At 40.6% G+C, this 18,046-nt stretch overlaps 1 protein-coding gene across 1 annotated transcript; it reads right to left on the bottom strand.

The window, feature by feature from the left end:
• Positions 1-1,767: 1,767 nt before the first annotated feature.
• On the bottom strand, positions 1,768-13,447 carry LOC112957054 (inactive pancreatic lipase-related protein 1-like). Its single transcript, XM_026050584.1, has 13 exons — positions 13,428-13,447; positions 11,838-11,886; positions 11,036-11,190; positions 10,364-10,489; positions 8,381-8,515; positions 7,747-7,855; positions 6,763-6,882; positions 6,422-6,541; positions 5,279-5,397; positions 4,567-4,696; positions 3,943-4,054; positions 2,989-3,156; positions 1,768-1,844 (listed from the first exon to the last, which is right to left on the bottom strand). Exons 2-13 carry the CDS (start codon positions 11,884-11,886, stop codon positions 1,781-1,783), a joined length of 1,407 nt encoding a protein of 468 aa, XP_025906369.1. The 5' UTR covers positions 13,428-13,447; the 3' UTR covers positions 1,768-1,780.
• Positions 13,448-18,046: the final 4,599 nt, after the last annotated feature.

The raw sequence follows: 18,046 nt of genomic DNA on the forward strand, positions 1-18,046 counted from the left end.
ATACCAAGGAAAGGGAACAAAAGACAAAGGAGAAACTCTCTTGCAGTGTTAGGAAGTTAATAGTSCTGCTGAAGTTACCTCAGCAGCAGATACGGAGATCAGGAAGCCAAATCCTGGAAGAGACAAACGGTTGAGGCCAAAAGGAGCCTGTGGACAGCATCATTGGACTGTGGGATACACGGAGAGCAGGCATCGGATGCAGGCCTCGGTCCCTAAGACTGTATGTGTGCTGGTAAGGCCAGAAACTGCTTATCTCCCTGGGAGGGAACGTGCTTTTCTCTCTGGAATGGAGCAGGAAGGATACGCGGAAGACACAAAGTGCCGGATCCTCTCCCTCCCGCCAGCTCTGGCCACAAAGCTGCCGAGGCTCCGGRGAAGTTGGGCAGGAGTGACCTGAAGGAGGACGTGGTGCAGCCTCACTCGAACAAGCCACTTAATTGAACTTTTGAGGCCAAATACCAGATTATTTACCCTCCTATTCTGCCAACATRAGGATGGGAGAAACTGGAGCCAGAATAGCCTATAGCCCTCGTGGGAATCACAGGCTGGAAGGAAGGCGGCAAAGCTCTCGGCTGAGCGCTCGCTGCTGCCACGCGGAGCAGCAGAGGAGGAGAGCACATTAACGAGAGCAAGACACCGCTGTCATCGGGGTGAAAAACATCTGCTGCTCCCTCTTGAAAGAATTTGGCCTCAAAAAATTGGCTTACYGTTTCCAGTGACCCAAACATGGAAGCCAGCGTAGCAGGGGGCAGGTGTCCCCTTTGCTTGCTCCTCTTTCTTCCCCATTATCCRCGCTGGGTGARGTTCCAGAGGGTCAGGAAGCAGGGCTTCTCTGGGTCAGGCTTTGCTTCGTGGCCTGCTCCTGGGAGCCTTTTAATGTGGCCCCGGAGTACAAGTGTAACATGGAATCTGTTTGTAAGCAKAAAARGAAGCCTGCACGGCTCTGTGAGTGAAAGTTAAATGGCTGGKGGATATGTGCTCAGCTGAACAAAACCAAGAGCAGTTTGGTTTTGACATGAGGAATTTRTSGCAGCTCTGTGGATGCAAATGCGTCGCCCCTGTTCGGTGCTGACTGCTCTTTTTCTGTCCTTTTCCGTTCCCTCCCTCTCTGCCTGCCCTGGGGAACAGCATAATGACCTGAATTAATTAAAGCAGAAAAACAGCTTTCTTGTTGCTGTTAAAAGAGCAGCGCTGCAAGAGAGGATGAATTGGCTTCAATCTTCACTGCCGCAAGGGGAATCCAGAGATTTGCAAGGGAGTTGGTGCTGCCTCATAACAAGACATGCAGTCTGGTAGAGGTGCTACACAAATATTCACAGAAAAACACAAATATTCACACAAAAATCTACAAGTTCTTTCTCCTCTCAAGCAACTTCACTTCCTCTTTGTCCAGCGTRCCTGAAGCCATTTAGAGATTCTGTCAGTTGTCCCTTTCTCCTCCTGTTATAATTGCTTTGAAGCAGGCTGAAATCAAGGGCATTTTTTCAGTAGGTTTTGGATCAGTCATTAATCTTAAACCAGTATAAAAAATCTGTATTTTACGAGTTTTCTCTAGCGACACATGTGTGCAGTCTTTGAGACCTGTGTATGAAAATTCYCTGGTTATTTCTATTTTTCCATGCCCCAGTGGGAAAGGTTTCTCCCTGCAGGCACAGTTCCACCATTTCAGTGCTTGGSGTGTAAAGCTGTGAATTTTACAACTACAGTGATTGCAGACACCAGTGTTTCATGCAAGACCAGCTTTTATTAATAGCAGCATTGGGGGTATTTGTATGTGCTGTTAGCAAGCAGTAAGAGTTTGCAGAATGTCCTCCCTCACGGTTTCGGAGCCACAGAAGTTGAATCTGCAGAAAACAAGAATAAACAAATGCCTTGAGTTCTCTRGAGTTGTTCACGTTGTACGGGTTAAACAGATACATCTACATGACTTGTGATGTGGCACAGCTCTGTTACCTGAAAAGAACACTATATACTTTGAGCTCCTAAATTTGAAATATTACTGCAGGTAGAAGTGTTCGTGCTGGTTGACTGCAGTTTGTTTTCTCTCCAGTCTGGATGCTACTGCCAGCGGCATGAGCGAGCAGAAGAGCGAGGGTGTATTGACTGAAACACTCTTCACTAGCAGGATGTTTTGGTAAATAAAAACTACACCACAACTGGGGCCCTCTGATCCGTGGTAGTGCTGCTGGGCTGAAACTGTCTCCTGTTTAACTAACTACATTTTAACTATGCATAAAACATTTTCTGTACCTTTTCCTCCGAGTCTGCAGTTATCGGGGGAATAAGCAAGGCCAAGCAAGTGAAAGGTTTTGTTTTAAAAAGTCAAGCGAATGAGCAAAGTTGGATCAGTAATGATGACTTAAATATGACTGTATTTCTGTAATCTGAGCACTCAAGCCACTATCCACATAAGTCTCCAGAAACCCTTCTAGGCCTGTTTCAACAGACTTTAGATTCAGTCTTTCAAGCAAAACTTCCAAGTATTAGCCCTGTTCACTGCAATGATAGGCTTGTTATTACCCTTCGAGTCCAACTCGATCTTAAAGGCCATCAATATGAGTGGAAAACTTCCACTGCTTTCAAATGACAGGGAGTCAAACATCCTAATGCAAGTGCAGATACAGATAGGCATTTCTGGTGGATGGGGAGTGGGAATTGGCAAGAACAGTGCTGAGAATTCAAGTCAGTACTAATTTTTCTTGCCAAAAAACTATACAGGAATTTTGTTTTTCTAAAGCACATATATATAAATATATATATATATATGCTATATATATATATATTTTATTGGAAGTTATTTAAGAAAATGGACAAAGTACTAGTAAATGGAATTATGGATTAATAATATTTTGAAAGGAAGGAAAGAATTTCTTTACAGTCTTTTTCTTTTAATGATTTAAAGAGCTTTTCACGTGCAAATGATTTTACTCCACATTTGTTTCTCTTCTCCCAAGTTACTTTTAAGATTTTTATAATGGATGTACTTACTGCTCTCCAGTTTCTCCAAACTGCACAGTGACTTTTGCAGCTCCTATTTTAGGGAAGGCTGGATTTACCCAGTTGTTGTTCCAGAGAAATTTAACCTTCGTGATCGCTCCAACATTATGTTCTGCATCAACTAAATTTGTGTAAGTACTGCCTGGCTTGAGGGATCCCCTTTGAAAATGAAAAGGTGATAGATATGAGGCATGCTGGTATAATTCAATATTCGTTATCAATCTGGTCAAGTGGTTGGTAGCATGTTAGGAGTATATTGGTAACATTGGTAACTGGAGTTACAATATGGTGACCAGGTTACTGCCCAATGTTTATTGGAAGCTGCAAAGGCAGGTGGGTCTGTTGCAATCTTAATTCACAGTGAGAAGCAAATCCCTATGGAGAAATACAGATTGCTCCCTGTTTATTATGTGAGCTGGGTTTTCACCAGGTTTACCTCACGTAATCCARTTTAGTGCTAATTGATTATATGAGCCAGAAGTTGGATTTGTTTGGGATGTCTCCCAGGAATTCCTGCACTTGGAAATGTGTGGCCAAATTGACCAACCCTCCATGCATGGATCACCAGTGCTATAATTTGGCCTATATAGCATAAACAGCTATTTAATTCTTGTCAGGACAGCACAGTAAGCTCTAAATGGCAAGAATTTGTGACTGTTAATGGCTTCAGCTACTAAAGGTTGCTGAATATGTCAATACTTCAATGCTGTTCCTTTGCCCTCACCTCCCATTCCCAGAGTCTGAATGTGAAGAGCTGCTTTCTAAAATTCACACCTGCTGTACCAAGCCAAGAGATATTTCAATGGAAAACACATTTACTGTACACATTTATACATTTATATCAGGACCTGAGGTCCAAATTTGCCCGAAAGATAGGACTAATATAATAATATTAAAAATACGAAGGAAAAAAAACTATACAAGAAATTATAATTTTAAACTTACTCGAAAATCTTGTGCTGCTTTGTGTTCCCGTTATTTCCGTACAAGGCAATATTTGCATATCCTGTTACTGTACTGCTTCCAGAAATTGTCACAGATATCTTGTACCTCCAAACTACACAAAGGAGATACAGAAAACTCGATTGTACCCACAGAAAATACTCTCCAAAACATCAAATCTTGGTTTTTTTTGATCAGTATCCTACACCCACAGCTCAAGGCCACATCTCAGGCTGACTGGGATGTTCTCACAGGYGAATCTTTCTGCTCCCTGTTTTCCATTGGGTTATGACCGTGCAGAGCACATGTAAAATAGCAGGAATTTCAAAAGAGAAATGGGATTGCCTGCCTGCCCCCAGCCTTCTCTTCTCAGGATGAGGCAAATCCAGCTCTCTGGCACCTCTTTGATGTGTCCCAGCCTCCTAACATCCTTGTGGCCTCCACTTGCTACTCTCTAGCTTGTCAGCACTACTTTTGTAGTGGAGGGCCTCAAACTCAAAATTGATATTGGGGCAGAAGAGGAAATAACATGAGGACCTGCCATTGCACGGTTCTAAGGTCTGTTAAAACAAATTGGAAAATGAGGGTTACAAGGACCAGGTAGCAATGGAAAGATGCAAGACTTACGAGGGAAATTTTTGTGCTCTGCAGTATTCAGGTAAAGTTTTGTGATGCCATTTCCAACTTTCCCTTTGAATTTATCTGCATAGTGACCCATATTTGGGCATCCTCCTTTTGGACACGGGAAGCAACTTTCCTAGTGAAAACAAGCAGATTAATAAAGTTTACCAACATAGCGAGAGAAAAAGAAACAAACAAACAAAAAAATCCCTCAGTCATACACCGTGTTTTAGCATGCCTATTAAATAGGTTCTGAATTACAGCAGCAACAAATTTCAAATAATCCTTTTAATAACCAGGAGAAGCTCACCTAAGCTACCCAACTTTCTTGAAATCGCAAGTTTTTCAGGATTTTTTCAGGATTTGTTTTTTCATGAGTAAGCAGGAACTAGAGTGTGGAACATGGGGCATCCTGCCCAGCAACTCTTCAATGAGAAAGGAAGAGTCTCCTTACATTTTCCGGGTGGGTCAACGGGTGCTCTCCTTTCTCTGTGCTTTGTCTTAACACCTTTTTGTCTTTCTGGGGACAGAAGCTGTCGTCTTCTCCCCACAGATTGGTCTGAGGAGCTTCTATCTGCAGTATTGAAGATRCCCCTCACTTCTATCACAAACACGCTCCCTGAGTGCACACTGGCATGGAGAGGTTGAACTTCAGGTGCACAGTTAAGAGCCACTGTTTTTGAAGGGGCCCACCCTGAAGGTCTGGAAGAATACTTACTGTTTTAAAAGTATCATAGGAAGCACAAGCGAAGCCTAGGAATCCATTGGGGTAGATAATACTATCAGAGTAATACTTGTAACTCCTCAAATGGTTGCAAGCCACGAAGTCCCGAGTTCCTGTGAAGAGATGCTCCCAGGTTAGTTCTTCATTCCTGTCATTAGATGCTAAAGGGTTCTGGCAGAGCACTTGCCACGTCATTTGAGTGCATTCTACAGCCCCAAGAGCTCCATTCCAATTCCTGGAGTATCAAATTTGAGATTTGAACCTTGTTTTTGTGATGAATTGGTGCTGCAAGGATTGCCGTGGACTCAACAGGTAAAAAATGCAAACTTCAAATTCATTATAGAGAAATACAGCTCAGCTCATCCCCTTTCTGTCCCCTCACAAACACTTACTCAAGGAATCTGAGTTTCACAAAGGAAAYGAGGATTGCATGAAAACAGATCTTTTGTAGGCAACAGCTTGAATTACGATAGCAAAAAGAAACCAAATGAAAGGTATTTAAAAATGAACTTCCTTGGTCAATGCTGATTTATTCCAGCTGAGAAGTTAAAAACAAAATTATTACTATTATTTGGAGGATGTTTAAGAAAGGGAGAATCTCAAAATTGAAATAATGAACAAGTTATTTCYAGAGAGTTCCTTAATTTTCCTGACTCCAGAGTCTAAAGATGGTATAGATGTGATATATGACACAAGTATTTCTTTGTGCTTTAGTTCCCATTATCGATAACAATAAAAACTGCAGCTGAAGTTGCCTAATCCAAGTAGATGTGAGGATCACTGGTCTCCTCCATCCACTACTGCTGCTTGGTAACTAAATAAGAGAAACAAATGTGTTGTTACAGACTGTTCCAAAATTYGGCCCAGTTTAAGGAGTGTTTGTTTTTGCTGTTGGCAACTTCAGGGCAGAGGTATTTTGTAGAAGCAAACCCCTTGCATTACCCACTTTTGGATCCCTGTGTGGGAACAGGTTCTTGAATAGGTTCTGATATGTCTGAACATATTAAAAATTTCTCTGCACCCAGTGGCTGTCATTGACAGATCCAGCAACAGCTAATAGAAAAAAAAACACTTGAAATAAGAAAAGTTAAGGCRTTATATTTTGAGAGTGATCTTTTTCTGAAACAATGTACGTACCTTCCCAGATGCCATCAAGGTCTACAATCTGTGAAATGGGATTCTTGCCACATCCTGGCATTTCCCTTCCTCCATTTGGATAGAAATCAAGATGTCCAATAGCTGTGCTCATTCCAAAACCTGAAGTTTATAAAGCAAGGGTAAGCACATATTAAATGAATGTTGTCTCATACACACAGCTGTTGGTATGAAGTCAGTCTGTAGTACTTTAAAATATGATCCGTTAGTGCCCAGAATGGTATTTTTCTTTTATGCCCGGTGCCTCACACTACTAGCATGGGTAATTGAGGTTGTAGATACTGTAGAAGATAAATGAATAAGTGATAATGCAAAATGCTCACCCAGGTAGGGGATAGTGGGAGCTGTATCTGTGTGAATAACATCCACGAATTCCGCATCAGACTGATCCAGCCTGACTTCAATTGGAGTGTCTTGGAAATATGGTTGAGCAGGATCCAGACCTGAAAGGAAAATATTTGTGTTATATACAAATAATGAGATACATATGAATCATTCTGTGTAAGTGTATGATTGTATATAACTAATGTCACATTTATAGCTCTATATGGTTCCATATACCTAAAGAGTATAAGCGTTAACAAAGGAATGGTATGTTGGCAATGAGGGTGGAATACCAGGCAGGAGAAACACTGATGCATATGGAACCAACTGAATTTTACCGATTTACATCAATATTGAATTCCAACACCTGAATATCAGCTATTATTTTGGGGAAAGTTTAGCTAGGAAGAAAAAGTTGCCCAAATGGAGGTTACTGCTTCAGCATCCCATATAGCTCATCTCAGTGGTTTCTAGAATACCTTGAATAAATCCAGGACTGTCAAGTCCTTGAACTACTGAAAACCGGTATGTCTACTTGTGGTCCAGATTTTGGAACCTTGTTTTCCAGTGTCTAGTTTGGAAATCATGATCTTTGCTTTTGATTCTAGCATGAAATGTTATTCATTTGATCCCTAAATTGCTGCAGCAATTTCAGGAGCTTGTTGAAAGTCTTGCAAATTACAAAACATATATTAGCTTATAATTGCATCTCTCATTGTTCCTCGGGATTAGATTGGGTTTTGCTTTTAGACTGAATTTGACAGAGTATTTGGCAGACTATATGATAGCAGCTCTTTTCAGTTTATTTCATGGGAGAGTACTGAATGTGTTTTAAAATACTCAAAATGCAGTCTGTGCTTTGTGAGGCATCTTGAATTTCCTTTTTAGAAATGCATATATCTCGTAAGAAATAGGCATATTCGGTGCCATTTGTTTTTTCTAAGTGTAACTCAAAAATGTAAGGCAGACAAGAGCTTTCTTACCAGTGATTCTTCCAATCCCCGGCCTCCTTTTCCCAGCTTCACCTGCCACATGGGCTCCCAGGCTGTGACCTATTATGTGGACATTGCTTGCAGAGTATCCAAATTGTTCCTGAGGAAAATAGTAATGTGAAAAAGAATTAGGTTTCCATTTCCATCATCAATAGGAAAGAGTACAGAAGTGCCAAAAAGTGGCTCTTAGTTTGGTTATGGACTCAGGGCCCAGTCTGCAGACTTTCAGCCTTTGTTTGCTGGTTTAGGTACTTATGTGTCTCAGTTTCTTGGCCCTTTACCCAGCTGTTGCCATGAGAAGGCAGTTTGCCCTGGTGATTATTTCTGCATGCAAAACTCTGTACATCTGCTAACAACTAGGGAGTAGCTGTTCAGTACAACTATGGGGGTAACTGGTAGAAATTCCTATCTATCAGTTACCTAACTCTGCTATTGTATTTTTGTAACACAGAGAAAAAAATCCAAGTYACTGTTTTCTGCAGAACTTCTCAAATAATCCCTGAGTAGTGAAATACGGTGGGTTTTTTTGTCTGATTACATGGGTATTGCATGCTTAAATATTGCTGAATCATATGTCTTTAAAATCAACATTCTGAATACAGCTTTGCAAGCAGGATGCTCTTACCATAAGCACATTTACAAAGTAGGCTATTTCAGCACCTACGACACGGATGTTGTTTGACGCCTGGGTGTACTGACATCTCGAGCCTTTTTTCCAGTCCACGCAGATACAATTCACATCTTCCACTGTCAAAATCCTCTAAGGTTGTAAGACAAAAAGAAAAACTCAGCAGTTCCACAGCAAATACAAGCAAATATTGATTTACTTTGCTTATTACTGCCAAGCTCATAACTGCTCTATCAATATCTGCAAAAACAATGAAATAAATGAACACTTAGCGGTGTCTGTGGCCTGCTCGCACACGGGTACGTGTTCTCACCCAGTACTGAAATAGGCTGATACCCTGCAGGAATGGCCACAGAGCTAAAAAAAAGCAGTAGTTGCTGAGGGGAAATAGGAGGAATGCTGGTACTTTCATGTTTCAACTTCCATCAAGCTMTACATGCAATGCTAAAGAAGAAATCTACTCAAATCCTGATTGACTTAAGTGATTTAAAAGTACATCTTTAATTATCTAATCAATTAGATACTTCATTGTCTGCCACGGAATCTGAAGCCTCTGAGCTGCCTTGCTTTGTTAAGTTCATGTACTTTTCGCAGCTTTGATAATATTTATTTTATTTTCCTTTAAGTAGAGACCTAGAAAAGCATGCAAAGTCAGTTAACAACGGAGTAGCGAAGGACAGAGAAGGCAACAGATGTGTCTATGAATATGATAGAAAAGGTAAAAATAAAGATGCACATAGGTTTTGCTTAATAAGAAGGAGAACAAAGAACACATATACATAGGAAGGCTGAAGCACTCATAACCTTTTTTGCTCCATTCTTCGTCTAAAAATATTCATTAAGCCTGATTTTTTTTTCCCTATAGATTGGAATATTGTGTTAAAATCTCAGGCCAGAATAAGGAAAGAAATTAAAGATTTATTTCCAGTGTGCCTAATAAAAAACAATCAAAAGGATTTAAGGGGACTAGCTGAAGTAAGAGCGAGCTATTTGTAACCRTCATTTTGATTGTGCGGTTCCAGAGAAACAGCAGAAGGCAAAACAAAATTCTGTTTTGGTAGGCTGGAAAATAAGAGACTGAAAATTCTAAAATGTCCATCTAGTTAYGATACTTAAATCAGATCATGAAATAATAAATCCAACAAACATTCCTGTATGTATGTAAGTGATAATCAAGAGAGATTTTTCAAAGAGACTCTTTCAAGCACATATCATTTCTTGTCTTTTGTCAAAAAAGACGAAGTATTAGTTGTGTGGATAGTTAACTATAAAACCATACCCAGAAGGTATCATAAGCTGTATTTTGTTCTATGCTCCTTGAAGTTCCTTGCTTTCATTAGCCATTGGAATAGAAGGCATATTTATAGGATTTGAGAAGACATCAAGTCCACAGGAATTGCAGCAGGACATGGGGACAGGATTAAGAAATAACTCAACGAATTGGGGAATCGATGCAACATCAAAGTATTTTCTACTTCATCCACTATTTACAGCAACTGCTCRTTCGAATGCTGTTGTTATAAATGCTTTTCTGAGGTCCTGTCTGGCTAGGGTTTTGACTGTTGCTTGTTAATCCATGCCTTTAGCTTCCAATAAATGCCTGGCAGTCCATACTCTGCACCTAGAAACCTGCCTCTTGGCTGCAGAAGTACAAAGCGATCGTTATTTCTGCAGTTATTTTTGTAATCTCCCTCATCAACATCTTGTCTAAGAGTTTGTGTAACTGTTTTGAGTGTAAAAATATAGCCTGATAGCGCAAACCCATCTCACTTCATTTATGAATATCGTGCATTTTGCCTGCAACTTTTACCCAAGAACTGCATATTTGAGTTCCAGACATTAAGGTCATTGCTTCCTTCTTATCAGTACAGGGGGGGGGAAAAAAAAAAAAAAAAAGCTAGAAAAAATAGAAAATTTATAGGAATGTATTATAAACTCATGCTAAGAAAATTCAGAAGGCAATTTCCATATAGTACGTACCCTGCACAAGTCTGACAGCCAGTTTTCTTCTCCTTTGTCGATAAATCCATGTACGATAAATCTTGTTTTCTTGTTTACGTCAAAATTTGATTGCCGGATTGTTGTTGGATTAGTTGCAGAGATATCCTGTTGTGGATATTGAATTATTAAACATTTAAATCTGTTTTTTTGTAAATTTGCTTATTGAAATTGTAAAGGAAACAGAAAAAACTTGTTGTTATTGAAGACTAGAACTTTGCTCATTTAAATATTATGTACCACTAAGCATGTTTGCAAATATTCCCTTAAGGTCTGCATCTCCATTCAAACAAAACGTTTTGCCACATATCTTGGGGCAGCCAAGGCTTTACTTTTAGTATGTTTTCCTCAAAAATGGAAACAGTTACTCAACAACTGCACAGATGTACAGTTTCCTAGTACTTCTCAGTGGTGTTACAGAGAAGTGGGAGTTGCTTCATGAGCACTGGTGGAGTTCCTTTGCTGTAGCAAAAGAACCGTCAGTGCAAATTCTGCCCACGGACTTTTCCAAGGAGCTGGAAAAGGTTGTCCCTTGAGCAAAAGTGCAGAGATGGCCATTTCTAACGTTCCCCAGGAATTCTGTTATCTTGAGCCTATGTTTACATGCTCTCTCTGCCTGTAATCTGACAAGGTTTAAACCACAGCCGTTCTTACTTGATAGTTATCAGAATTTTGCTTTGTGTAGAGAAGGAAGCGGGTGCTTATTGTTTCTGGACTCCAGGGTAACTTGTGGATGGGTCTTTCCAGAGTCCCAGACCAGGGCACATCATCAGTGAAGCATCCTACCCGATCGTAGCAGACCTCTTTGCCTGTAGCATGCAGATGAGATATTAACATGGGAGTGAGTGAACAACAGCATCTTCTCTCTAGGAGCCACTTGAAATCAAGATGTTGAGTGCATTCCTGTGCCCTACCTTAGGTGTTCCAAGATATCCTGCCTTGGGTATCTTTTGCCTCAAACCAGGACAGCTGATCATTTTCTCCTAATACTGAGCCAAGATACTGGAAATAATAAGCAGGAACCTGAGACTGTGCTGAGCAGATGACTACACTGCTCATGAAAATTGTCATAAAAACCAGGGCCTTCTGCAGGATATGGAGCTATATCCCCACTGAGCCCTCCCCTCCTGGCATTTTCTGCATTTCCAGCACTGAAGCAGAGCACACAGAAGTCTTTCCTTACACTTTGGTCTGACAGAGAATATAAGTGCAGTAAGTTTGATTTGAGACAGAAAATATCTTATCCTTCTAATTGCATGGCCCTGGGGTAGGATTTCCAGAGTAGAGAACAGAGAGGACAGACCCACTCATCTCACACAACACACCCATCTCTGCTCTTGCACCTGAATGAGTACAACGTGACCCATCAGCAAGCGGAGAGACACCAGAGCACAAAACAATTCAAGAAATACAGCAGTGTGGAAAGTCTACATGAAAAGCAATCCTGCCTTCTTACCTGTGGCTGTGCCAAGCAGGAACACTGCAAGTATCCAAATTCCAAACATCTACAACAATAARAAAGAAACAGCAGGATTTGCTACCYTGTCAGATTAGCAAGCTCAAAGCTCATTGTTTAAGTCTGGAGTGACCCTCTGCAGTCAGGGCTGCACTGCTACTGGGATGCATTTAAAACAAGCACAAACATTTCAATGTGAGGATTGCATCTACTGACGAGGCAATAAAATCTAAGACCCAACTACTTACGGTGCAGGCTTGAAGCTCCATGCACTAAGTAACAAACTTTGCATGCACTTTTATATTATGCTTTATCCTTGGATACATTCCCAGAAAGATATGAAAATTTATTTATTTCAGATTATAGTTTATATTTAAGTTGGTAATTGCTGTAACAAATCCAAGATACATAGAGATAGATTTCTTGAGTTTTTGTTTTGGAGGCCAGGTTAGGACAGCAGGTCCAAAAGTAGGGAATTTGAGTTAGAGCTTTCCTAAGAAGCCACATACCATTGAAGTGGGTCTGAGTGGCTCTGCATTTAGGAGAGTCTTTTAGTTGGGATGCCTTTGTCTTTTGAGAGTGTTGTGTGGTTTAGGTATCGGGCGCAACTAGAGACTTAGTGGGGGAGCACATAGGCTTTCACTTCCCTGCCCTCTGTGACATGAATTTGGATGTGAAATGTTCCTAGGCTTCCAGGTCCTTGGTGGCCATTTTCTTATACCTGCTCAGTTAAGTTAAGACTTATCCCTTTGGGGAACCAGGTGAATGTTTTCATAGTGAAAGAGGACAATCTCCTGCTGTCCCTTTCCTTTGCTCATTGAAATACTGTGATATAGAACAATAGTCATCTGATCCTTTGAACTCTTTCTTTACTCCCCATATAACCAAAGCTTTGAGAAAATTTCCATTCTGTGAAAATACACAGCAGGAAAGCACAGAATTCYCCCGAGCACTGCAAACTGGTGGCTTTGCATTGTGAAGTTTTGTAKCAGGACTGCAGGAGTCAGGAGGCCCTTCTGTAAAAGACATGAGCTAAAAGATGAAACTGAGTTCTGCGCAAATRGRCTGGGTCACRGAGCCCCTCGGCATTATGACCCCCTAGGCCATTCCTAGGAGAAGAGAGAGCATAAGTGGACCCAAGAGGAAAAATGACCTGTGTTAATTGAGCATCTGAAAGGCTTTGGCAATCTGGCATGCGTTTTGGCTATGGTTATTCTAGAGCTAATATTTCCTAATCTCTGTTTGTGTGAAAGACCTAATGGATATCAGCTGTGTACATGTGTATCTCRATGCTATCATGCATAATATTTTTAAGCAGTAGTACAGATCCTTAATTTTTTAAAAGCATCTCTTTTGAGCTGAGTTGTCCCATCCTAAATTGAAGTAATGTAATAGTTTGAAGATAAGTCCACATCAATGGCCCAGGAGACTCTGCAGATGCCCTAGTAGAGTGCTGAGTTTTCTTAAATACTAGTTCAAACTGAGGATGGAACAGCCTTTCCCATGTATCTTATGAGCAGATGGAAAATATTTGGGTTAGGGTTTTATCATAAGTAACCTTAAAAGAAAAATTGCCTGAAACAGCCATACAAGAGCGGTGGGTTTGACCTTCTGCAGGAAGGCTGAACGCTCTCCCGGAGCTCCGGGTGCTGCTTCCTGCTGTTGTCAGCCCTTCCATTACCACCTGCGAGATCTCCGAGTGAGCTGCAGTGCTCAGGATTGCAGGAACCTTCTAGATTGAGCTCCAGATTGGTGTTTAAGTACGTTTTTAATTTTGTGCAGCCTTTGTTTACAGTATGATTGGAACARCTTGCTGAAGAGTATACAAGAGTTCTTTTTGTTTAAAAGAATTTTTGTTTCATTCAAATATTTATACTCATTAGAAATATATTTTTAATATTATATTTTTGTAGATATCTTTTGGAAAAAAATTTATAGACCCAAATTTGTGTTCATTATTTTTGAGTGGAAAAAAATAAACAATTAATTCATTTTCTGTTTTCTTTCTGCTCATTAATTTAGAATTTGTTGTTTATTCTTGAAAGAATATCCAATGCCTCAGTCTGCTAGAGCTTTAAGTGACTTGGATAAGTCATGCTTTGCAGAGAAACAGGGTTCATTTTCATGTGAAACAGCCAATCCCAGTATTTATAAGAAAATGGAGTTATTCAGGGTCTTTTTAGAAAGGGATTTTAAGCACAATTCTTAGGACCAGGTTCTTTTCTGGTGGAAATGGCTTAGTCAAACTATGTGGTACTGTGCTGGTTAGATATCTAGATTAAATTGCATACTTTCTCCATTTTATATACATATATAGTATATAGTATGTGCATATATATAGTGTATTATGTATATATAGTGTACATGTGTTTTTACATATACATACTCCTTCAAGAGGTTGAACTAAGTGATCTAGGATATCCATACATTTATCCATGAAACAGTGAAATGTAAAGGATGGCTGCTACCCATGAAGAATTACAGAATGGTTGAACTTGGAAGGGACCTGTAGAGGGATGGTGTGGGTATGCATAGAGAGAGATTGCTCCTAGTATTTGCAAGGCTGGCATTTTAATTTAAGTGAAGATGCAGTATGAGTTCCAGAAAAAGGAATTAATTTTCGACTGTTGTGAGGTTCTCAAAATAGCTAAGTAGCTTCTGCTGCCATCATCTTTTGGGTTCACATTTTTTCTGGTGTGGAAAATGAAAAAAAAAAAAGAGCTAAAATTATATGTCTTTTTGTGTATGATTCTTGTTAGCCATGACAAAAAATATCAATTGGAACTAGAAGAAGGTATAAAAAATGCTAGTGAACTTGAAAGCTACTTCAAAAGTAAATTTAAAAGTTTAAGAATAAATTTTCCTKTAATAGCCACGTGTACAAACATTCCTGTTTTTAAGATTGTTTACCCAGCTGCAGAGTGGAGAACAGTTGTACCTAATGGCTCCTAGCAAGGTGTAAGTAACTGGGGAACTCCATATGTCACAGTTCCATGGCCACAAAATGTTGATCTGGGAAGGGAAACAGGCTTAGTCAATATTGTTCTTTTTTTTTTTCTCAACCAAAAACAAAGAAAGAAGGACGAGTGTCAGCTGCTAATTTGAAGGTTGTCAGTTTGACCTATAAAACTACTTAAGCCTTCCTGAAAGTGCAGTGCAATTTGTATAGTAGCAGGAACAACGTGCTCTTTTGGGGTAGGTGGGGACAATAAATTTTGGGTATATGGGTATATATTTTGGGTGTATATGGGGGTATATATGGGTATATATATTGGGTATATATTTTGGGTATAATGAAATTCTTCTATRCCTTCACAGCAACAGTGCTCTAGACAACCCATCAGGAGGCCATCTTGTTAAGCTCCCTTCATTGAGACCAGCTGTCTACCTAACCCTACCAAAGCTCTGCAGCTTTTCCCAGCAGTTCACAGTGAAGGAGATTTCATCAGCTTTCCTAAATAACCCATGTTGATATGTGATTATGAGGTTTTTTGTTTTTTTTCCTAATATTCAAGCTGTTCAGATGTTTTCTGTAAAAGGTTTTTACTTACCTATGTCCATCTTCTCCATGAGTTATATTGACTGTATCTGCCCCCAGTCTTGCCCAAAGCAGAGTGAATGGAGTTTTAATCCAGAGAAATTCAACTTTTTTAACAAGWTTCGGGTTAATTTCAACATCAAGGTATTTTGTATAAATTTCATCTTGAGAAAGGACTCCACTGCAAATAGAATGAAGACATCAGTGCTAACAGAAATAACTTGGAGGTCATGTTTCAAAACAGAGAGAAAATATTGTCGATTTTGGAAATACGCATTTACCTGCAATGAGAAGCTCAAACTCCATTTTTTTTCAACCATGCAATTAAATCATTGCATCCAGGCATGGCATTTCCTCCGCTGGGRTAAAAGTCAAGGTCACCCGTGGTGTTAGATATTCCAAACCCTGAGATACACAGGTGATGATGTTAGTATTTTAAGAAACCTCCCGACTTGCCCACGTCTGTGGATATTTGCTCTCACACGAACACTTSCCTGTGGCAGGAAATTGCCTGAGGCAACTTCCAGCTGTCTGTAGAAGGCCTCATTAACTTCCTCATCCTGGTGAGGTGGCCTCTAGCAAACACCCACCACAGTGCCTCCCACATTGGCCTGCCCTTTAACCCTTACCCACAAGCTCTCAACTCGCTCATCATCCACCCCCAGGTTGRGCTCCATGCATTCCAGTTGCTCTCTCACATAAAGAGTGACTCCACCAGCTCACCTTCCCAGCTTGTCCTTCCTGAAAAGCACATAGCCTTCCATGACAGCACTCCAGTCATGTGAACTGTCGCACCATGTCTCTGTACTTCCTGTAAGATCATGATGCTGGGATGGCACTTTGATCTCCTGTTCATCCTGTTTATTCCCCATGCTTYGTGCATTGGTGTAAAGAAATTTAAGGGAAGTAATCAAGYCTGAAGGTTTCCCGGAAAGGGTGATAGAGGATCCTCTTTAACCATCCTATACTCACTTCACCACTACCATACTCCCATGGGGCACCTTCTGACTTTGGCTGCATGACATTGATTGCCCTGTCTATTTAACACTCACTCCCCTTCCCCCTTCTTGCTTAGTTTAAAGCCCTCCTAATGAGGCTGGCCAGCCTTTTGGCAAAGACACGTGCCCCTCTTGCTGAGGTGGCTCTCATCATTCCCCRCTAGGTGGTGGTCCTCAAACAGAGACCCATGGTCAAGGAAGCCAAAACCCTGTTGCCAAGACCAACGGCCTGGAGAACAAGTGACCAACAGCCAGCTGTTAACCTGAAATACCATCTCCTCCTTGAATCCATTCCCCCCATTGGCAGGATAGAGGAGAACACCACCTGGCCTCCCAGACCTTTGATTGCCCTCCCTAGGCCTAAGAAATCGTGTTTGATGTTGCTCAGTTTCCCCATGACATCATTAGTGCCCACATGAAACAGTAACAGGGGACAATGATCAGACTCCCAGACAAGCCTTGGCAGCCTCTCTGCAACATTCCTTATTCGAGACCCGGGCAGGCAACAGACCTGTCTGGATAAGGAGACGGGTSTACAGATTGGTGCCTCCAAGCCCTGCAGCAGGGAGTCACCCATGACCATCCCTTGCCGCTTCTTCCTGCTGCTCCTTTTCTCGTTAGGGACAGCAGCCTTAAGGCGCGTAACGCTGAGCGGAGAGAGAAGAGTGACTGCACGAAAGCACAATTCTCCTTTTGACCCACAGAGAAAGAGGTGCCTAATGAAAATATAGGATCCCGGACAGCRTGAAGGTAACTGTCTGATCAGATAATGGAGTTGTTTKCAGTGATAAGAATGAATCCATTACTAATGCAAATAACGATAATAATTATAATTTGCAATACAGTAAGAATCACCTAGTCTACCTCCTCCTCTGACAGGAGACTGTATAATAAATTATAGGCTGAGGGAAAAAAATCAAAGGGATAAAGGTTAAAAGATTAAAAAAAAATCTGAAACTTAAATGCTTAACAGGGAAGTCAAGGCCTGAAAGCAGAAATTGGTGCTATTAAATAAAGCAATTGTGAAGAATGGGATATTATGGAATTGATTAACAAACCAGAAATCAAACCTTTCCTCCTATCACTACCTCTTGTCATAGATTTCAACAATTTTGAAAGAACAAAAGATTAAGTTGGCACATAATGAAAAAATAAATTATTTAAATGTGGGTGAATATGCTAATAATGCTCTAGGAAGATTAATATAATGTAACACAGAAAAATCCCCCAGGACAGCTCAGTAAATTAGGGGAATTTCACCGGTTCTTTCTGCTTTGCGTTGGTATCCAAAACAGGTTCAGTCGCTCCATCACTCCTGACCAGGCCTGGGGCAAAGGACCTTTGCAGAYCGTGCATTTCTGAAYGGTAGCTCTTTTAGGGGTTCTCATACCAAACTTCTAAACTCCTATGTGTGGGATTTGGGGCACAGGACATTTCCTTTGACCTTTGTAGGGGAACAGATAAGAGAGATGGAATAAATCTTAAGTTTCTGAGTTTATACTACACATACCTGAAAGTAAGCTGCTCTGTTGCTTAGTTCTGCTTCTTCCTTAAGTTAGGCAGAGCTGACAGTATTGTTATATAGGATTTTCCATACCTTGGTATCATCTCACCAGCTTATGAGGCTAGTGAAATGCCAAGAGGTAGATCAATGGGAATCTATCAAGTATGTG

This window comes from Nothoprocta perdicaria, unplaced genomic scaffold (assembly GCF_003342845.1).
Source record: "Nothoprocta perdicaria isolate Ctin4 unplaced genomic scaffold, notPer1 scaffold_7, whole genome shotgun sequence".
NCBI classification, from domain to species: Eukaryota; Metazoa; Chordata; class Aves; order Tinamiformes; family Tinamidae; genus Nothoprocta; species Nothoprocta perdicaria.